The sequence below is a fragment of the Bos mutus genome, chromosome 13 (genome assembly GCF_027580195.1).
Source record: "Bos mutus isolate GX-2022 chromosome 13, NWIPB_WYAK_1.1, whole genome shotgun sequence".
NCBI classification, from domain to species: Eukaryota; Metazoa; Chordata; class Mammalia; order Artiodactyla; family Bovidae; genus Bos; species Bos mutus.
Window position 1 is genome coordinate 6,583,203 of NC_091629.1, and position 22,830 is coordinate 6,606,032.

At 44.2% G+C, this 22,830-nt stretch overlaps 1 protein-coding gene across 2 annotated transcripts in view; it reads right to left on the reverse strand.

Annotated features, from left to right (window-relative positions):
- Positions 1-22,830, reverse strand: part of CCNY (cyclin Y) — a 109,960-nt gene that overhangs the window by 13,971 nt on the left and 73,159 nt on the right. For both annotated transcript variants that reach the window (XM_070380943.1, XM_070380944.1), the window contains exons 3-4: positions 19,919-19,953; positions 12,740-12,840 (exon numbers count right to left, since the gene is read on the reverse strand). In XM_070380943.1, the coding sequence (XP_070237044.1) occupies positions 12,740-12,840; positions 19,919-19,953 (136 nt within the window). The remainder of the gene's footprint in view (positions 1-12,739; positions 12,841-19,918; positions 19,954-22,830) is intronic.

Here is a 22,830-nt window from a genome sequence, read left to right on the forward strand (position 1 = left end):
CAAAAATACAACTTTAAATGGCCGACTATATTCCATATTCCACCATACTTTATTAACCATTTCCCTGTTCTTGAACATTTAAGTTGTTTATAGTATTTTGCAATTATGATTAACACCATAATATTCCCACAAATAAACATTTTGTGACCTATTTCCACAAAACATCCTGTAATTGGAAACAGGAGGTTTCTAAGGTTGTTAATAATCGTAAGGCTCCCCCAAACATACCTCCCAAAATCTTTGCAGAAAAGCTGTACCAGTGTACACTTCCTCACCAGTGTCTGTCTCACTTCACCTTCACCAACGCTCACCTTGAATGTTTTGAAAAAATGTTCTCCAGCTGGATAGAGTAAAAAGGGTAACTGCTTTCAACCTGAGTTTCTCTGATCACCTATCAAGTGGGCAGGGTTATTCAGGTTGAACTGCCCAGTCTTTTTATTACTTCCTCCTTTGTAACCTGTCTAGATCCTTCCACAATTTTAAAATTTGAAGAGGCCAATTTTTTTTTTTTTTAAGCTTCTAAGAACATAGCTAACTGGCTGCATCAGTTTGTGCTCTGGTCTCTGAGCCCAGGAACTGCCAGCCAGGGCCCCAACATGGAGCAAGCAGACTGAGCCCCAGACACCTCTTCTCACTCAGTGGTGCCCACTTAGAGCCCGGGCGTGCAAACTGGACTCCAAAAGGCCCAGACATTCACCCACGACCTGACACAACAGCTCATTTCACTCTGCCGAAAGAGAGCACGTTCTCCCAAATCTCTCTTTCCAGATCTATGAATTCAAGAGATTTTAGGTAAGTGTGAAAAGTATTCCTGAGCAAGTGTAATATATTAGTTCTCCTAAAATCCTAAAAAGCATCTAAGCTGATGAAGGAATTGTAATTGGAGTGAAGGGACTTCAAAAGTTTAAAAAATAATGGTACACTTTTCCAAGTACCTTCACATGTACCTAAAAAGCCCTGCCATGGGAAATAATAAATGTTACCATTTCTATTTTATAAATGAGAAAATTCATGTAAAGATATCAGATGTCAGGATTTCTGACTTATATAATGGTTTTGTGCACTTTCATTCTATAATGCTGGCCTCTGGAAAAAAGGAAGAGATACTGTTTTATTCATTTAAAAGTCACGCTGTGATGATTAAATTGAATGTTTCATATGATTGGGTTTGGTAAAGTGATTACTTTAACTGCTTTAGGAAAAAATACGGTCCCTGTGCTCCCTGTGAGGAAACATGTCATAGGAAAAACATCACTGGACTGAAGTCAGACCAGCTGGGCTCAAAACCTGGCTCCTTCATCAGTTAAGAGTTCATCCACCCCTCAGAGCCTTCACTTCACATTCAGACAATTCAACCTGCATTGCAGAGTGGTTATTACAATCAAACGAAGTAAATAAAAGCATGATCTCAAATATAAAGTTCTCAAATGAAAGTTACTATTATTACTGCTGTTGTTGCCCAATGAATGATTCCATCTCTGGAGGTCTTCCAGCCTCTGTGGAGGGAAAGTCTCAGGGCCCCAGGTTACTACTATCTCCCATATCTCTAGAACCCAAAGCCAGGTTGGACGTTATCATGACTCACACCCCCGTGAAACACAGGGATGCTCGGAAGGCCAATGTCCACTCAAGGTCAAACCCCGAAAGTGGGAAAACCAAGCTGAGGATGCACGTGTGGTCTAGCTCTACTGGCCAGTTCAGCAGGTCACGGTGAAAGCAGCAAGCAACTCTTGGGAGCAAAGCCTGGCCAGCTGGAAATGGAATCAACCCCAGGCTTCACTCCCAATGGCCAGCTTGGGAGGCCTGGCCAGTCTGCCACATCCTCAGAACTGGCGAGGTCTCCAAGGACAGGCCGACCAGAGGGCTAGAGCAACTGCCCTAGTTGCAGAACCAGGAGGAAAGGAGAGCCTGGAAGGAAAAGAAGCTATTTTCTTGCCCAGGAAAACAAACCCCATTTCTGACAGCTAGCACCACCCTTGCCTTACTTCTGACCTAGAGCTAGGTCAGAGGTGCCGGGTTCTGGAAGGTGTACGAAGCTGCTCTGATCCTGAGGCCAGGGGCCATGGATGGTGGTGTTGCTGCTGCTGCTGCTGCTAAGTCGCTTCAGTCGTGTCGGACTCCATGCAACCCCATAGACAGCAGCCCACCAGGCTCCCCCGTCCCTGGGATTCTCCAGGCAAGAACACTGGAGTGGGCTGCCATTTCTTTCTCCAGTGCGTGAAAGTGAAAAGTGAAAAGTGAAGTCGCTCAGTCGTGTCCGACTGTGTGCGACCCCATGGACTGTGTAGCCCACCAGGCTCCTCCATCCATGGCATTTTCCAGGCAAGAGTACTGGAGTAGGGTGCCACTGCCTTCTCTGATGGATGGTGTGGGCAGCTGCAAACAGCTCCTCACCACCTGCACCCATCCTCTGAGCACCAGCCCCATGCTTGTACACAACTGGGGGCCTGGGGTGGTTACAGGGGCACCGGGGTGGATGGCAAACTCTGAATTCATACCACAGCTATCAGCATTCAGGGGAAAAATCAAGTTCTCAGGGAAGATATCATGCCTGTGAAAAAAAAGGAACACAGAATTGTGTGCAAACCTGTCACACATCTGCTTCTTTGACCTTTCAACCCTCCACCCATTCCCTAACCAGAATGTGCAAATATGTTTGCTCTTTGGGCAATCCCCAATTTACAAAAGAGTTTTCTTTTTTTTTTTAATACGAATTTTATTTCACAGTACCTTTCAGTTCCTGGATTTCCAATTGGGTCTTCTTGTAATTTTATTCTTTTTTCTGGCTGCACCGACTAGGTATTGAACCCAGGCCACAGCCATGAAAAGCCCAGAATCCTGACCACTAGGCCACCAGGGAACTTCCCCGAGGGTTTTCTTCTAAAATTAGCTTACAAAGCACTTGTAAGAACCCAGAGCTTTTCTCAAAGGTCAAACGTGGTTAACAGAAGATGAGTTCAGCCCACAAATGCCCCTGCCCTGCTCTGCCCACAGGAAGCTGAATGACTGATTAGTGAGTTTGTATCAATTTTGACATCTTGTGGGAGGAGACCACAGGGGCCTTGGCAGGTGGCAAAATTTCAGAACAGGAGAGCATTCAGACGTCGCACACCCTGCCCTTCATGACATGCATTCCCCTTGTGCAGGCAAAGGCCCTGGCTGAAGTCTCCCAGGCCCACTAACACCTCAAAATGACCATCACCAAGTCACGTGTGACATACAAGATTTACAGGGAAGGATTCTGATGGTATGTCTACAGTTAGGGTCCACCCTGCCAAGCTCTCAGATCCAAAATGGACATTTGTAAAAACAGGGCACGTTTTAAACAAATAAGCTATTGCCTGAAGGCATCTCAGATCTGGGTGGTGCCCAGGGAAGCCACAGCGTCCACACTGGACTCTTCCTCTGGACACTCAACCCTCACCACTGCCCTAGCTTTCCAGCTTCTCGTCCTCTTTTTTTTTTTTTAACATTTATTTTTTATTGAAGGATAATTGCTTTACAGAATTTTCCTGTTTTCTGTCAAACCTCAACATGAATCAGCCATAGGTGTACATATATCCCCTCCCTTTTGAACCTCCCTCCCATCTCCCTCCCCATCTCACCCCTCTAGGATGATACAGAGCCCCTGTTTGAGTTTCCTGAGCCATACAGCAATTCCCATTGGCTATCTATTTTACATATGGTAATGTAAGTTTCCATGTTATTCTTTCCATACATACATTCTCTCCTCCCCTCTCCCCAAGTCCATAAGTCTGTTCTCTATGTTGGTTTCTCCACTGCTGCCCTGTAAGTAAATTCTTCAGTACCATTTTTCTAGATTCCATATATATGCGTTAAAATATGATATTTATCTTTCTCTGACTTACTTCACTCTTTAATAGGTTCTAGGTTCATCTACCTCATTGGAACTGACTCAAAGGCGTTCCTTCTTATAGCTGAGTAATGTTTCGTTGTGTATCTGTACCACATCTTCTTTATCTATTCATCTGTCGATGGACATCTAGGTTGCTCCCATGTTCTAGCTATTGTAAATAGTGTTGCAATGAATAATGGGATACATGTGTCTTTAAATTTTGGTTTCCTCAGGGTATATGCCAGGGTCATATGGTCGTTTTATTTCTAGTTTTTTAAGGAATCTCCATACCGTCTTCCATAGTGGCTGAATCAATTTACATTCCCACCAACAGTGCAAGAGGTTACCTTTTCTCCACACCCTTCTCCAGCATTTACTGTTTGTAGACTTTTTAATGATGGCCATTCTGACCGGTGTGAGGTGATATCTCATTGTATTTTGATTTGCATTTCTCTAATAAAGAGTGATGTTGAGCATCTTTTCATGTTTGTTAGCCATCTATATGTCTTCTTTGGAGAAATGTCTGTTTAGGTCTTTTTCCCACTTTTTGGTTGGGTTGTTTGTTTTTCCGGTATTGAGTTATATGAGCTGCTTATATATTTCATAAAGCAATCTTTTGTCAGTTGTTTCATTTGCTATTATTTTCTTCAGACAACATTCTGAGGGTTGTCTTTTCAGCTTGCTTAGTGTTTCCTTTGCTGTGCAAAAGCTTTTAAGTTTAGTCAGGTCCCACTTGTTTACTTTTGCTTTTATTTCTATTACTCTAGGAGGTGGATCACATAGGATCTTGCTTTGATTTATGTCATCTAGTGTTCTGCCTATGTTTTCATCTAAGGGTTTTTATAGTTCTGGTCTTGTATTTAGGTCTTTAATACATTTTGAGTTTATCTTTGTGTATGGTGTTAGGAAGTGTTTTAATTTCATTCTTTTACACGTAGTTCTCCAGTTTTCCCAGCACCATTTATTGAAGAGGCTGTCTTTGCCCCACTGTGTATTCTCGCCTCCTTAGTAAAAAATAAAGTACCCACAGGTGCATGGGTTTATTTCTGGGCTTTCTATCTTGTTCCACTGGTGTATATCTCTGTTTTTGTGCCAGTACCATACTGTCTTGATGACTGAAGCTTTGTAGTATAATCTGAAGTCAGGAAGGTTGAGTCCTCCAGCTCCATTCTTCTTTCTCAAGACTACTTTGGCTATTTGGGGTCTTTTGTGTTTCCATATGAATTGTGAAATCTTTTGTTCTAGTTGTGTGAAAAATGTCATTGGTAATTTGATAGGGGTCAGAGTGAATCTGTAGACTGCGTTTGGTAGTATAGTCATTTTCACAGTATTGATTCTTCCTACCCAGGAACATGGAATATCTCGCCATCTGTTTAATGTCATCTTTGATTTATTTCATTAGTGTCTTATAATTTTTTGTGTACAGTTCTTTTGTCTCCTTCAGTTCAGTTGCTCAGTTGTGTCTGACTCCTTGTGACCCCATGGACTGCAGCATGCCAGGCCTTCCTGTCCATCACCAACTCCTGGAGTTTACTCAAACTCATGTCCATTGAATCGGTGATGCCATCCAACCATCTCATCCTCTGTCGTCCCCTTCTCCTCCTGCCTTCAATCCTTCCCAGCATCAGGGTCTTTTCAAATGAGTTGGTTCTTTGCATCAGATGGCCAAAGTATCGGAGCTTCAGCTTCAACATCAGTCCTTCCAATGAATATTCAGGACTGATTGATTTCCTTTAGGATGGACTGGTTGGATCTCCTTGCAGTCCAAGGGACTCTTAAGAGTCTTCTCCAACACAACAGTTCAAAAGCATCAATTCATCAGCGCTCAGCTTTCTTCACAGTCTAACTCTCACATCCATATGTGATGACAGGAAAAACCGTAGCCTTGACTGCTGCTGCTGCTGCAAAGTCACTTCAGTCGTGTCCGACTCTGTGTGACCCCATAGACGGCAGCCCACCAGGCTCCCCCGTCCCTGGGATTCTCCAGGCAAGAACACTGGAGTGGGCTGCCATTTCCTTCTCCAATGCATGAAAGGACTGGATGGACCTTTGTTGGCAAAGTAATGTCTCGGCTTTTTAATATGCTGTCTAGGTTGGTCATAACTTTCCTTCCAAGGACTAAGCATCTTTTAATTTCATGGCTGCAATCACCATCTGCAGTGATTTTGGAGCCCCCAAAAATAAACTCTGCCACTGTTTCATTGTTTCCCCAACTATTTGCCATGAAGTGATGGGACCGGATGCCATGATCTTCGTTTTCTGAATGTTGAGCTTTAAGCCAACTTTTTCACTCCTCTTTGACTTCATCAAGAGGCTCTTTAGTTCTTCGTTTTCTGTGGTAAGGATGGTGTCATCTGCATATCTGAGGTTATTGATATTTCTCCAGGCAATCTTGATTCCAGCTTGTGCTTCTTCCAGCCCAGCGTGTCTCATGATGTGCTCTGCATATAAGTTAAATAAGCAGGGTGACAATATACAGCCTTCACGTACTCCTTTTCCTATTTGGAACCAGTCTGTTGTTCCATGTCCAGTTCTAACTGTTGCTTCCTGACCTGCATACAGATTTCTCTGTATGCAGAGGCAGGTCAGGTGGTCTGATATTCCCATCTCTTTCAGAATTTTCAACAGTTTGTTGTGATCCACACAGTCAAAGGCTTTGGCACAGTCAATAAAGCAGAAATAGATGTTTTTCTGGAACTCTCTCACTTTTTCAGTGATCCAACAGATGTTGGCAATTTGATCTCTGGTTCCTCTGCCTTTTCTAAAACCAGCTTGAATATCTGGAAGTTCACAGTTCACGTATTGCTGAAGCCTGGCTTGGAGAATTTTGAGCATTACTTTACTAGCATGTGAGATGAGTGCAATTGTGCAGCAGTTTGAGCATTCTTTGGCATTGCCTTTCTTTGGGATTAGAATGAAAACTGACCTTTTCCAGTCCTGTGGCCACTGCTGAGTTTTCCAAGTTTGCTGGCATATTGAGTGCAGCACTTTCACAGCATCATCTTTTAGGATTTGAAGTAGCTTAACTGGAATTCCATCACCTCCACTAGCTTTGGTCATAGTGATGCTTTCTAAGGCCCACTTGACTTCACATTCCAGGATGTCTGGCTCTAGGTGAGTGAGTGATCACACCATCATGATTATCTGGGTCGTGAAGATCTTTTTCGTATAGTTCTTCTGTGTATTCTCGCCACCTCTTCTTAGTATCTTCTGCTTCTGTTAGGTCCACACCATTTTGTCATTTTGTCCTTTGCATGAACTGTTCCCTTGGTATCTCTAATATTCTTGAAGAGATCTCTAGTCTTTCCCGTTCTATTGTTTTCCTCTATTTCCTTGCATTGATCACTGAGGAAAGCTTTCTTATCTCTCCTTGCTATTCCTTGGAACTCTGCATTCAAGTGGGTATATCTTTACTTTCCTCCTCTGCTTTTCGCTTCTCTTCTTTTCACATCTATTTGTAAGGCCTCCTCAGACAACCATTTTGCCTGTTTGCGTTTCTTTTTCTTGGGGGTGGTATTGATCAATGCCTCCTGTACAATATCAAGAACCTCCGTCCATAGTTCATCAGGCACTCTATCAGATCTAATCCCTTTAATCTATTTGTCACTTCCACTGTATAATCGTAAGGGATTTGATTTAGGTCATACCTGAATGGTCTAGTGGTTTTCCCTACTTTCTTCAATTTAAGTCTGAATTTGGCAATAAGGTTTTCTGTGTTGTCTTTATCTCGTTTTGGTTATCAGGGTGATGGTGGCCTTGTAGAATAAGTTTGGAAGTATTCCTTCCTCTGCAATTTTTTGAAAGAATTTTAGAAGGATAGGCATTAGCTCTTCTCTAAATGTTTGAAAGAATTCTCCTGTGAAGCCATCTGGTCCTAGGCTTTTGTTTTTGGGGAGATTTTTGATCACAGCTTCAATTTCAGAGCTTATAATTGGGTTGTTCATAATTTCTATTTCTTCCTGGAAGATTAAACTTTTCTAAGAATCTGTCCATTTCTTCCAGGTTATCCATTTTATTGCCATATAGTTGTTCATAATAGTCTCTTATCTTATAATCCTTTGTATTTTTGCATTGTCTGTTGTAATCTCTTTTTTCATTTCTAATTTTGTTGATTTGATTCTCCTCTTTTCTTGATGAGTCTGGCTAAAGGTTTGTCAAGTTTGTTTATCTTCTTAAAGAACCAGATTTTAGTTTTATTAATCTTTACTATTCTTTCATTTTTTTTTTCATTTATCTCTGCTCGGATCTTTATGATTGCTCTCCTTCTACTAATTTTGGGGGGGTTTTGTTTTTCTTTTTCCAGTTGTTTTAGGTGTAAAGTTAGGTTGTCTATTCGATGTTTCTCTTGTTTCTTGATGTAGGATTGTATTGCTATAAACTTCCCTCTTAGAACTGCTTTTGCTGCACGCCATAGGTTTTGAGTTGTCATGTTTTCATTGTTGTTTCTAGAAATTTTTTGATTTTCCTTTTGATTTCTTCAGTCACCTGTTGGTTATTTAGAAACATAGTGTTTAATCTCCATGTGTTTGTGTTTCTTACAGTTTTTTTTTCTTATAATTGATATCTAGTCTCATAGCGTTGTGCTCAGAGAAGATGCTTGATACAATTTCAATTTTCTTAAATTTACTGAGGTTTGATTTGTGACCCAAGATGTGGTCTATCCTGGAGAATGTTCCATGTGCACTTGAGAAGGTGTATTCTTCTGCATTTAATGTCCTAAAGATATCAATGAGACCCATCTCATCTAATGTATCATTTAAGACTTGTGTTTCCTTATTAGTTTTCTGTTTTGATGATCTGTCCAATGGTATGAGTGGGGTCTCCTACTATTATTGTGTTACTGTCAATTTCTCCTTTTATGTCTGTTAGCGTTTGTCTTCGGAGATGGCAATGGCACCCCACTCCAGTACTCCTGCCTGGAAAATCCCATGGATGGAGGAGCTTGGTAGGCTGTAGTTCATGGGGTCTCTAAGAGTTGGACACGACTGAGCAACTTCACTTTCACTTTTCACTTTCCTGCATTGGAGAAGGAAGTAGCAACCCACTCCAGTGTTCTTGTCTGGAGAGTCCCAGGGACAGGGGAGCCTGGTGGGCTGCCGTTTATGGGGTCGCACAGAGTCAGACACGACTGAAGTGACAGCAGCAGCAGTGTTTGTCTTATGTATTGAGGTGCTCCTATGTTGGGTGCATAGATTTTTACAATTGTTATGTCGTCCTCTTAGATTGATCCCCTGATCATTATGTAGTGTCCTTCCTTATCTCTTGTGATATTCTTTATTTTCAGGTCTATTTTGTCTGATATGAGGATTGCTACTCCAGCTTTCTTTTCCTTCCCATTTGCATGGAATATATTTTGCCATCCTCTCACTTTGTCTATATGTGTCCTGAGGTCTGAAGTGGGTTTCTTGTAGACAGCATATATATGGGTCTTGTTTTTGTATACATTCAGCCAGTCTGTGTCTTTTGGTTGGAGCATTTAATCCATTTACATTTAAAGTAATAATTGATATATATGTTCCTATTGCCATTTTCTTAATTGTTTGGGGTTGATTTTGAAGATCTTGTTCCTTCTCTTGCATTTCTTGACTATGTAAGTCCCTTTAACATTTGTTGTAAAGCTGGTTTCATGGTATGAGTTCTCTTAACTTTTGCTTGTCTAAAAAGCTTTTTATTTCTCCATCAATTTTGAATGAGATCCTTGCCGGGTACAGTAATCTTGGTTGTAGATTTTTCCCTTTCAGTACTTTAAATATATCCTGCCATTCCCTTCTGGCCTGCAGAGTTTCTGCTGAAAGATCAGCTGTTAAACGTATGGTGTTTCCCTTGTACGTTACTTGTTGCTTTTCCCTTGCTGCTTTTAATATTCTGTTTAGTCTTTGTTAGTTTGATTAGTATGTGTCTTAGCATGTTTCTCCTTGGGTTTATCCTGTATGGGACTCTCTGTGCCTCTTGGACTTGATGTGACAATTTCCTTTTCCATGTTGGGGAAATTTCAACTATAATCTCTTCAAAATTTTTCTCATAGCCTTCCTTTTTCTCTTCTTCTTCTGGGACCCCTATAATTCGAATGTTTGTGCGTTTGATATTGTCTCAGAGGTCTCTAAGACTGTCCTAAGTTCTTTTCATTCTTTTTACTTTATTTGCTCTCCAGAAGTTATTTCCACCATTTTATCTTCCAGCTCACTGATTTGTTCTGCTTCAGATTCCTTCCAGAGTATTTTTAATTTCAGTAATTGTGTTGTCTCTGTATGTTTATTCTTTAATTCTTCTAGGTCTTTGTTAATTGATTCTTGCATTTTGCCCAGTTTGATTTCAAGGTTTTTGATCATCTTTACTATCATTATTCTGAATTCTTTTTCGGGTAGTTTGCCTATTTCCTCTTCATTTATTTGGACTTCTGTGTTTCTAATTTGGTCCTTCATTTGTATAGTATTTCTCTGCCTTTTCATTATTTTTTTTTTTTAAACTTATTGTGTTTGAGGTCTCATTTTCCCTGGCTTCAAGGTTGAATTCTTTCTTCCTTTTGGTTTCTGCCCTCCTAAGGCTGGTCCAATGGTTTGTGTAAGCTTTGTATAGGGTGAGATTTGTGATGAGTTTTTTGTTTTTCACTCAGCCTTGATGGGCAAGGCTGAGTGAGGTGATAATCCTGTCTGCTGATCATTGAGTTTGTATTTTTGTTTTGTTTGTTGTTTAGATGGGGCGTCCTGCAAAGGGTGCTACTGGTGGTTGCGTGATGCTGGATCCTGTATTCAAGTGGTTTCCTTTGTGTGAGTTCTCACTATTTGATACTCCCTAGGGTTAGTTCTCTGGTAGTCGAGGGTCTTAGAGTCAGTGCTCCCACTCTAAAGGCTCAGGGCTTGACCTCTTCATGTCCTTCTTCATCAGAGTCCTTGAGTAGTTTCATTGCTTGTTTCAACAAGAAGAAAACCCACCAACAGGGAACTATGAGCACCTCAGTAAGAGGGTGTTGGAGTGTAGAGCACAGGGAACTGCACCTAGTGCTCTCTGGTGACCACTTTAGGCACGTAGTCAACATCACAGTGATGAGACAAACGGATACCATAGACCAGTTGTCAGTGTTTACAACGAGAGACCAAGTCGATGTGATGTTTTCTAGAAGAGTCCAGCATCTGTGGTAGTTCTTAAAACAGGTTAAGTTTTCATTTTTTTTGCAGATACAAGTCACGACCTGATGAGACTGAGGGTGTCAGGTTGGACGTTCCACCCTTTGCGTGGGAGACCCTTTTCTTTATCTTGGTATTAACCATAGGTGACACCTTCGAGAGAATTGGAAGGCAGAGGTCCACAGATGTCTGGGGTCCTCAGCTTTGGCTACCCATGAAACCCTCCTGGAGGGGCTGACAATCCAGATCCTGGATGTGTGGGGCCAGACACATCTCATGGAGCCCTTAAGCCCCTGCAGGGGCCTTGCAGGTGCAGTATGGCTAAAACTGCTGATGCACAAACCACACACACGACTTTGGAGCTGGCACCTCTCAGACTCAATACCGAAGTATCCAACTGTCACCCAGATTTCCTGCTGGACCCCCGAGTGTCTGTGTCACAATCAGGGGCAGTGTGAAGTCATCCCTGGAGGAAGTTCTGAGCAACAGAGTCGGAGGCCCAGGAAACCGACTGGCCCCGAAAACGGGTCTCAGACCCCAGGGAGGCTGAGCTCCAGGGCTGGAGTGGGTGCTAGCTACCAGGTCTCCAGGCTCCCACCCCCCAGCACCTCTCATTCCTGGCATGAAGCTCCCAGGGCAGAGTGGCTTGACCAAGGGCCTAACAGGGGTGAGGGCACACATGGTCCCCTAGCTGTGAGTGTCCACCATGGGGTGATGCCCACTGGTCACCACCACACCCTCCATCACCAATGGAACAAAGGAAGAAGCTACATTCCCATTTAGGTCTTAGAGACATGCAACTCACCCAACTCTCCAGGTGGGCCCACCTCCCACCTTCCCCCTGGAGGGGACACTGTCCACAGAAGACTATCCCAGTCTCCACTGCCCAGCAGGCCTAACTCACTGTCACATATGGGCATGTGCAGGAAAGGGTTTCTAGACCTGAAGGCCTGGCCCAATGGAACAGAAAGCATCTTATTTAGAAAGCAAACACTCACTGCACACGATGGCACAGAGAGTTGTTAAACATGGATTCTCCTTAAATGAGTACAGAGGCAAAATATCCCAGGTTTTTCACAGTGAAGCCTAGACCAGATCCCGAGCAAGTGGGTCTCTGTAACCTCAGTCAAGGCTTCCTACTACAATGCTGGGGGGCACACTTCAGGGAAAACCAGTGCTCCAACCCTCCCATTTCCCACTTTAAAATAAGGGAGCTGAAGCCCAAAGGGAAAGATTTTAATCCAAAGACTCCCCTTCCTCCCTTAAACCCCACTTTACAGCAGAAGCCCAAAGTGAAGGGTCTTCACTCCCACCCTCCCCGCTGGGGAGGGAGCCAAGGTCAGAAACCTACTGTCCTTGCTCCAGACAAGCACCCTTCCACAGTGCCAGGCCTGCTCTCTACTGCAGCCCCAAGTCAAAGTGGGACCCATCACATTCTGACAGTAAAATTCAAGCAGAGTTAGGCTGGGATGGAGTCCATACAAAGTGGGAAGGTAGAAAGCATCCACAAAAACAAAACTATGCTTAACTTACAATTTCAAGTCATTGAAAATTTTGGTCTTTTTTGTAAATAGTAATATACATAAATATTTTGAACACCTCTACATTTTAACTCCCCAAATCACATTTTTAAAAGACTCCCTGAGTATCAGTGTCCTCCCCCTACCCAATCCTACCACTCACAGATCCCACAACCAGTTAGCCAGCAGGTTAAGGAACAGAAAAGACATTCAGTTAAGGAAAAAATGTGTATACCCACCATTTAATTGTATACTTGAGGTTTGGTTGACTGACTGTGCTATCATCTAGGAAAATAGTCGAGCAGGAGCTGTATTTCCTCGCTATTTGTCCTGGAGGATGCTACAAAAACAATGGCAACAAGACAAGAACAATTAAAAAGGGGCTCAAAATTCTTCCAAGGAACATCATCCCCTTCACCTTGAGACCAGCCTATAGAGGAAAAGTGTCTTACCGAGAAATGTTAATACTACCAGCAAGTACAGCACAAAACTCACTTTCTTCCTACCATGGAATTCCATGTTCTTCCATATAAAAAAGTCACCACCACCACTCCCGGTCCCAAACCTCCATCAGCTCAGCACACTCCCAAAATCGAGCATCAAAGGGTGTGCTGCAGAGTCCATAAAAATCACTGAGAAACAAGAAGCATGCACTCTTCTCACCAGCAGAAGCCCATGCTTCGGGGGCAACCCCGTGTGAGGTGCCAGAATCAAGACAGGAGTCCAGAGCACCCATTTTTTCCTACCCCTGAGGTACAGTCGATTTGGGGACCATGGAAGATACAGCCACTGTTAATTTAGAATCTCCTACTCCTGAATTGAAGACAATTTCAGGAGGTGAAGATGTAAAGAAAAAAATACTCCTTCTTTAAGGGGAAAATACATTTTAAAGGTGCAAGTTATCTGATGCTTTTGAAAATATGACCAGTGGATGAGTTTCAGGTGGGGTGCCTGTGGCAGCTGTGCACCTGGTTCTCTTAGGCTGTGTAAATTTTGAGCTCTTTGGAAAACTTTAGAACTGAGAACTATAGTTTTAGAACTATATTCTAAAACATACTGCTAAGGAAAAAGAATTTAAATTACACGCAGCTGACATCTAACTGAATAGTAAGTAGATTTCTGGCAATTATGTGGGCAATGTGATTAGTAGATATCAATCTGGATCATTCTTGCTCAAAGCATGCTAAAAAAAAAAAAAAATCAAATCATCCAAACAAGTTTCGACTGGCCTGGTGCTATGTTAACAATCAAAAGTTGTCATTTTCAGCAACCAAAACAATTAATTCCTTAAGGATAATAACACTGCCCTAACTCACCTGCCCACCCCCAGGGAAGCCCTTAGTACCCATGGTTTATGAACATGAAGGGAGCCTTAAAGCTCATCAGAGACCAAATGCCCTGTTTAACATTTACTTCTTATTTAATAAGGTTTCCCATGTAATAGGGCTTCCCTGGTGGGCTCAGACGGTAAAGCTTCCGCCCGCAATGCGGGAGACCCGGGTTCGTTTCCTGGGTTGGGAAGATCCCCTGGAGAAGGAAATGGCAATCCACTCCAGCATTCTTGCCTGGAAAATCCCATGGACTGAGAAGCCTCATAGGCTACAGTCCATGGGGTTGCAAAGAGTCGGACACGACTGAGCGACTTCACTTTCCTGTGTAATAAGGGCTTCCCTTGTGGCTCAGCTGGTAAACAATCCATCTGCAATGCAAGAGACCTGGGTTCAATCCCTGGGTTGGGAAGATCCCCTAGAGAAGGGAACGGCTACCTACTCCAGTATTCTGGCCTGGAGAATTCCATGGACTGTATAGTCCATGGGGTGCAAAAAGTCAGACACAACTAAGGGACTTTCACTTTCACATGTGATAAAATTATAGAAATATGCAACAGCCTGAGAAACAGAAGACAGTGTTATAAACAATCTCCCCTCTTGCTGATCATCACTCCTTGGGGCATACAGTTCCTAAAATCCCCACCAGAGGGCACTGCACCACTGAATCACTACAACCCTCTGGAGCGCTGCTTTTGCGAAGGGCATGTGGGTCAGGAGGAAATAACCAGAGTCAGGGAATTCAAAAGATAAGGCTTGTTCTTGGCCAATGTGTTTAGGCACACATTGTTCTGTGCCTGTGTAAGATAATACGCACAGTCGTGTCTGACTCTTTGCGATTCCATGGACTGTAGTCCGCCAAGTCCTCTGTCCATGGGATTTTCCAGGCAAGAGTACTGGAGTAGGTTGCCATTCCCTTCTCCAGGGGATCTTTCCTTCCCAGGGATCGAACCTGGGTCTCCTGCATTGCAGGCAGATTCTTCACCAACTGAGCTACTAGGGAAGCCCTGTGTAAGATAAGGACACCAAAAAAGCCTGTCAAGTTCAAGTTTCTGGAGTGCAATTTTAACATGGCATTTTTCACGTCTATCAGATTAATCACAACAGTTTCATTAAGACAAGCCAGAGACATTAAAAACCATTTTGATCTCTTTTGTAGGTCAGGTAGCAATCACACTTAAGTCACAGACAAAAACTTGCAATCTAATAATAGATTATTAACGTGTGGCAAGTTTTAAAGAAAATTCTTATGAAATTTTCCCCACCAATGGAAAATCTACTATAAACAGAAACCTCAACAGATATACTTAACTCAAAAATTCAGTAATTAGTTGATATATTAAAGAATCTTTAGAGATACAAGAGAATTATTATTTAGGAATAATCACAACAGTGAGGCAAAGGACAGCAATGACTGGCTTCTATTTTTTTTTTTTTTTTTTTTTTGACTGGCTTCTATTTATGAGGTTTCCACTGTTTCCTCTGACACAAATTTCCTAAGATGAAAACATGATGGGCACAGCCAAGAGTAAGTGGTTTCCCTAAGAAAACATGAGCACTAGACTTAAGGAGAGGAGGTCAGTGATACACCAGGTCACAGAGTGGGCACTTCCTCATCCTCCTTTCAGGAGTAGCAGTACCCTTTGGGTTCACAGGGTTAACTGGAAACCAGCATCCCCAGGGGCTGGTCCTGGCCTGAGGATCCCCCAGCTGTTAGTCTGAGCCCTCTATCACTAAGGGCTGGTGTGCCAAAGGGGGATGCCAACTTAGCTTTCTGACTCTTTGCAACCCCATGGACTGTAGCCCACCAGGCTCCTCTGTCCATGGAATTCTCCAGGCAAGAATACTGGAGTGGGTAGCCATTCCCTTCTCCAGGGGGTCCTCCCGACCCAGGGATGGAACCTGGGTCTCCTACAGTGCAGGCAGATTCGTTACCATCTAAGCCATCGGGGAAGCCCCCTTCAAACTATTTAGTAATTTCTAAATTGAATAGAACTCCTTGGCATTGTTATAATGGGGTTATGTATGAAACCTTATTTGGGCATTAAGTCATTTGCTGGATAGAAGGGCTACAAGGTTCACAGAATGTATACTTCTCTTGATCTGACATCCACCCCCACCCAAAAAAAAAAAAAAAAAAGCTGAGAGAACAAGGATCCCTCCACAGAAAGGCTCCTGAGCTCAGTCAGGGCAGCGCCCCTGCCTGGTTCCTGGTTTGAGCTCTTTTGTGTGGCAGAGGCAGGCAGGGACCGTGCTCAATAAATTTGTGTTCTATTAGGAGCAAAGCTCCCAAAGAGACAAAAGCAAAGTTTACAATTTTTAAAATTTCAATTCCTGGATCACATTCACTTCATTCCTTAAGTTCTATGGCTTAATACTTATGAAAAAACTATATCCGTACTCAAAATACCAGAAAGACTTTGATCAGTTTTGCTACTGAACTTGGAAAAGTAAACAAAATTTATTTACAAATCTAATGAGCAATAACAAAAATAACATCAACATACTCAGATGGTGCTAAAATCACCTTCTGTTCAGTCCACTAGGTAAACAGGCGGACCAGGAGTCATTCTACGAGATCAGACAACTATGACTTCAAGACTTTTTCAAGGTCCCCCTGTATCAGCTGGTAGATTTAGGGCTTGAACAAAATTCTTTTGGCTCCAAGTCCAGCTACAAATGTGGCTCCTGCTAAACTGATAAAGAACGCTCTATATTCCTTCACAAAGTTTTTACAGCTACCACCTGTCTCAATATTAAGACAAATAACTGTGATTATTTTGCCGAGGGTAAAGAAGGCTGGCCATTCAACTCCTGACTCACTCTGTTTTAATTTTTTCTTTAACTTAGAATGATCAATTCCCTTCAGGTACGCTGTCATCAAGGGGAGGAGAATGTCATGGAAAAATTAGGCTAAAGCAAAAGATGTGCGTTTTCCTTAAGTTTCAGGAGAGAGATTCCAGATTCTCAGCCACTGACAATGCCACCCACAATTTATAATCAGAGACTACCGCATTTTAATTAAAAGATTCATTAAAACAGCTAGCTCAAACTTCAGCAAATTTTAAGCTGCTGCTGCTGCTGCTAAGTCGCTTCAGTCGTGTCCGACTCTGTGCGACCCCATAGACAGCAGCCCACCAGGCTCCCCCGTCCCTGGGATTCTCCAGGCAAGAACACTGGAGTGGGTTGCCATTTCCTTCTCCCATGCATGAAAGTGAAAAGTGAAAGTGAAGTCACTCAGTCGTGTCCGACTCTTAGCGACCCCATGGACTGTAGCCCACCAGGCTCCTCCATCCATGGGATTTTCCAGGCAAGAGTACTGGAGTGGGGTGCTACGAACTTTAAATAAAGCCCTTTACACAATCTTTGCTAAAATACCTAAGTGTCTCTATTATAATGTATTAAATTTTCCTCTAACTGTTGATCTGATAATTACATCTAAAACATAGCGCTGATTAGAATATTAATCTTTATAATTTGCCCTGGTTTAACTTACTGTTAAAACTCCCCCAAAGGGTTTATCCTCAAATAGCTTCAAGATTTAAAACCTATAATAATTCTTTTAGAAGAAGCTCCTTTTACTTTGTAAGTCTCTCTTGGCAGTTCTCAGCCAGTGAGCAGTGCCCTCTTTACCAGCCAGGGGTTCCTTCTTTTGGCCCCTTCCCTGGAGGCTGTATCCAAAGTCAGCTTCCATCACTTGCTAGACTGTGTTACTGTCCAGGAGCCAGAAAAGGCCTTGTTTCTCTCCACCTGGTGGAAGCTATTTCCCTGTTGTGACCATCACCCCTCACCTTTCCTCACACGGCTGACCTACGTCCACTGCTTTTTCTTAAATAGCAGCCTCTTTACTGTCTTAGCAGCATGTACTAATAAGCAGGTTCTTCAGAAACTTGAAGGGTAAATTAAGAAACAACATCCCTCACAATAAAGCAAATAAAAAACACAACGGATTTTATAAACAAGGGCAAAGAATAATGGTCATTCCAGAGTTCAACAACAAAAGAAACTACAAATGTTAGTTGGGGCCCCAATTCAGAAAACAGTGTTCTCTGTCTTCAGATGAAAAGCTAAACAACTTGTGTCCGGGTGGCGCTTGGTATGACCGTCTGAGGACTGAATGGCCCGGGCCAGCCCCCTGGGGCCCAGGCTGGCTCCACTGCTCGGATGGCTGACTCTTTGTGCCTCACTTTCCCCACATGGAAGGCTGGAGTGACACGCAGTTCCTCCTGGGCAGAGTTACCCAGCACATTAGACTACAGAACAGCGTCTGGCACAAACACGGTATAAAACGTGCACCAGACTGTACTGACGATTACTATTACCACTTGCCGTCTCCTTATTGCCCTAACTTATGACACTCGAGGGTCTCAAAACTTGAAAAGCACAGCTGGTTTATTAGCCTAATTGAACCTGCAGGTCCTTCCACTCCAATTCTACTTCAGTTGGTTGAAACAGCACATTCCAGTGGCTTCTCCCAGCGTGCGCAGAGCTGAGATGCCACTGTGCAATGTGGTCTGGAGGGCACGCTGTTACCCGGGCATCTGTTACGTAGCTCAGAGATTTCTTCTATCGGCACGAGCACATCTGAGCACATTCCAACAACTGTGCTTCCGCTCTTGGTGTGGGGGGGCAAGAGGGCTGGCAGGGGTGAGAGGACACGCTGGGTCAGGGGCACAGCGCAGGGCAGGTGCCAGGATGGTGCGCTGCAGAGCGTGAGGCCGTGGGGCACAGGGGAGATGTGGGGCGTGCAGCTGGCACAAGGGCAGGCCTCCCCTCCAGCCACTTGAATGGGGCTGCAGTGACCAGCAGAGGTGGTCTACAGGCTCCTGGGCAGACGTGCTGACTGGGGGGCAGTGTTCCAGTGCCCCTGGCATGTGAAGAGGCGGGAGTGAGACTTACAGAATGGGGTCAAACCTCTCATCTCTCCAGGTCCAGGCAGACACAGCTTTCAAAAAAATCAAAAAGGGCATAGCAGTTTTCCACATATTTTCCTTAAGACACAGATCGTAATTTCACAGATGCTTCACACTGCTGTGGCAAAACTGGAGAGGGCCAGGAAAAGGCCGTGAATTGCTGTAAGAATCTGATAAAAACTACAGGGCATCTCTCCAACCCTGAGACCACTGCCTACGAAGGACTCACCAACCTCCTATGGGCCGAGTGTGGAGCCCTTTGGGTGCAAGGGTCCGGCTATGAATTTCCTTTCAACTGCATTTTGCCCAGATTTTCAAAGAGCAGAAGAGGCAATACTATGGCTTTAAGTCTGTTTAGCACAAAGCTCCAGCGCCTAGTACTTCAAGATCTACAAATACTTAAATGCAGACAGTTTAGAAATCCTGAGAAAGAACCCTGAGAAATCAAACACATCATTCTCGTTTTGGATATGAGAATTGATGGCATATACTTATTTGGTAACATACCTGCTTCATCAAGAGGCCTAAGTTTAGAGGATTAGGATGTGTGGCCATAGTTCTGGTGGCTGGGCACCACAGTCCTGGGGGGGGCAGCTTGAGATCACCCCCGGGCAGGGTGGAGGGAGGCTGGCTGCACCCACTGATTAAAGGAGAAAAGATCAAATATCTTTATGCCTGGCCAGCAGGGCAGGGAGATGCTGCTCAGAATGGCTGAAAGACTAGAGCTGGGTTTTTTTTTTAATTCATTTTAAAATTCAAGTGTTGTTAAGTTCATCCTTTCTTAGAGCACCGAAGGAAAATGCAGACTCTACTGCACCTATAAACAACAAGGGGGAAGAAAACATGTGTTTGCTTATTCAAACGGGACCGAGTTAGGAGACAGTCACTCGGGGGAAGGGAGGCAGGAAAGGACCTGTGGGATCTGCTGCCACCCTGTCCACGCACACCAATCCAGGAGCAGCAGCAGCCCGGGGCTTCAGGTCACACAATGGCCCTGGCGATAAATGCCAAGCCGTGCCCGTCCAGCCACAGGCCAAACAGAGACTGAGTGCCCTGCAGCCTTCTTCACACTCTTCCACGTGCAGACAAGACTCACAGGCCACTACCCCACTGCACACACAGTGTGGTGGTCTCTGGACAGTTATTATGAAGAACACAGGGGAACAGCTCCACTTACATGGTTAATGAAGAGACTCTTGCGCTTTTCTCTCACTGTGAAAACAAAAGATGCAACAGAAATGTTACACGCCTGTGTGCGAACCCCTGGCAGGTTGCTGAGGATGGGCCTCTGTGTCAAGGTCCGTCCTTCCACCAACCAACATATCCAGCTGCTTGATTATGACTTAAGAAATGCGACCTGCTCATATGCAGATGTGACCTCTGCTAAGAGAGCAGAACATGAAACCACGTACATCACAGCACCCAACAAAACCACTGCACCATAGTTAACTGAGTGGTAACGGCTTCCCAACTAAAGAAAACAGTAACTAGTAAAGCTCATAAAATTCTGCAGGCGTCCACTAATTAAGATGGTCAACAAAAAGCAGGACTATTTATTTCTAACCAAAACAGACCCATAAAGGTCCATACTACTAGGGTGAAATAAGACACGACATAGTGACTAGACAACAAATGATAACAATACTATCCATAACTGGATTGAAATACAGAACACTGGACGTCGGAAGCATCACTGGAAACCAGTTACTCTCCGCGCCGGTGCTGGGGGCCTCCCAGAGCATCCTGCCCCGCAGGGAGGCCGAGCAAACTCACAACAAAAGCACCCCTTTTCAGAGGCTGTTCTCACGCTGCTGGCTGTGTGGCAGGGTCAGCACCCCACCTTCGTTTCCCAGACCTCAGTGTTTCTCAAAATGGGGGCCTCTCAACCTCAAAGATGTAGAAGGGGGAGATAGGGAACCCAGAGGAGATTTTTAACAACCTAGTATCACTGAGTTTTGCATTTTCTTTCCTGAAAACTCCCTTTTGAGAGTATATAGAGTGAGAGTTCAGTCAGGATGATCCCCTGGAGAAGGGACAGGCTACCCACTCCAGTATCCTGGGGCTCCCCTGGTGGCTCAGACGGTAAAGAATCCGCCTGCAATGCATGAGACCCAGGTTCAATCCCTGGGTCAGGAAGATTCCCCGGAGAAGGGAATGGCAACCCACTCCAGTATTCTTGTCTGGGAAATCCCATGGACAGATGAGCCTGGTGGGCTACAGTCCACGGGGTCGCAAAGAGTCAGACACAACTGAATGACTGTGCACAGCACAGAGTAATAGTTGGACCATAAAGGAGGCTGAGTGCTAAAGAGGTGATACTTTCAAACTGTGGTGCTGGAGAAGACTTCTGAGAGTCGCTTGGATTGCAAGGAGATCAAACCAGTCCATCCTAGGGGAAATCAACTCTGAACATTCATTGGAAGGACTGATGCTGAAGCTGGAGTGCCAAAACTTTGGCCACCTGATGTGAAGAGCTAACTCACTGGACAAGACCCTGATGCTGGTAAAGAGTGAAGGCAGGAGGAGGACGACAGAGGATGAGAAGGTTGGATGGCATCACTAACTCAATGGTCATGAGTTTGAGCAAACTTGGGGAGACAGTGAAGGACAGCAAAGCCTAGCACGCTGCAGTCCATGGGCGTCGCAGAGTCGGACGGGACTTAGTGACTGAACAACAACAACACAGTAATCAATCAACACAGTTAACAAGCAGGTCACTGGAGAGGACAGAGATATATTTAAACCAAAAGGAACATCAGCTGAAAGGAAAAGGGCAGGGGAGGCTCTTTGACTGAGTGTGGATGTGAGGTCCTTGTCTGGGAGGTGCTGCGCCTGGCGTGGAGAAGAGACCCGCGGCTGCTCCAGAGGGCATGCAGATGCTGCAGACCCCTTGTCCACTTTCTGCAGGCTCCTGAGTGTGTCAGGTCAGCCCGGGTGCCACCAAATAGCAAGAGCACTGGACACGAGTGACAGTCATTCACAGGCTTTAGGGTGTACTTTCCAGAAACTCCTTACTTTTAAGGAGCTCCCACAACCAGGCGAGAAACTCTTAGAATTAAGTGGATTCTAATTCCTTACTGTCAACAGAACTGAAGGAGAATAAGACTGAATTGCAGCGATGAGGAGGGATTCTGGATGATAAATCCCTTGGAGATTCTGACACATACACCAAGTAGCGTAGAACCTATGGATTCTTCAGTGTTTCACTGCAACACATCCCCTGAGTGGGGATGGTGGGAGGAAGAGCCTAGCGGGCAAGCGGAGGGAAAGAGGAGGAGGAGGAGGTACAGGAGTGTTCGCTCTGCAACCTGGGAGACAGGACACCGCACAGAGATGGGTGTCGGTTCCTCTTCCTTGTTTTTAACCTGTGAGACTCAGGTAGATCCTCTACACTCAAAGGGAAGACCCAGCATTTGAGGAATGAAGGAAAAACAGAAGGACGAGAGTTGCCAACACACCAGTGATCGGTGGAGGAGGGGAGGGTGAGAGGGAAGGGGTAGATGCGCGCCCCTGACTCACACCCGGGGATCCTGTGAGGTCGGAGGACCCTGCCATCCGTTTCCCCATGATAACCAAGCCACGTGTCATCCACTTAAGAGGCTCTAATGCCATTCCATGTGAATCTAGGTAAAAAGCTTCTGGCTGATGTTGGTCTGTGCCCTGAATTCACAGGAAGCGAGAACCGAATCTGAAAGTGTGCCAGATTCGTGCGACTTGTTTTCACAGTACTATATTAAGTGCAAAGACTTGCTTTTGACTCTCATTTTTCATTGTCCCAAACCTTCACCCCACCAGCACTTTCCTGCCTGGCAATAACCTCCCCTCTCCATGGGCTCCCACTTCACCAGGTGAAGAAAAAAATGTCCTGCTTAGCTTCCACCCAAAACATTCAAAACTTATCTCACAAGTATTTGATGCCTACAGTGGTTTCTTCTTATACACTTAAAAAAAAAATGCACCAAATTCTCTCAGATCTCATCACTGGCCTGCTTAAATCAAGATCACCAATATTATATCAGCATTATGCTACATCAAAGTTGTCACCTAGCCATAACTGAGGAGTTATCAGTTCTTAAAATGAACTGTCTT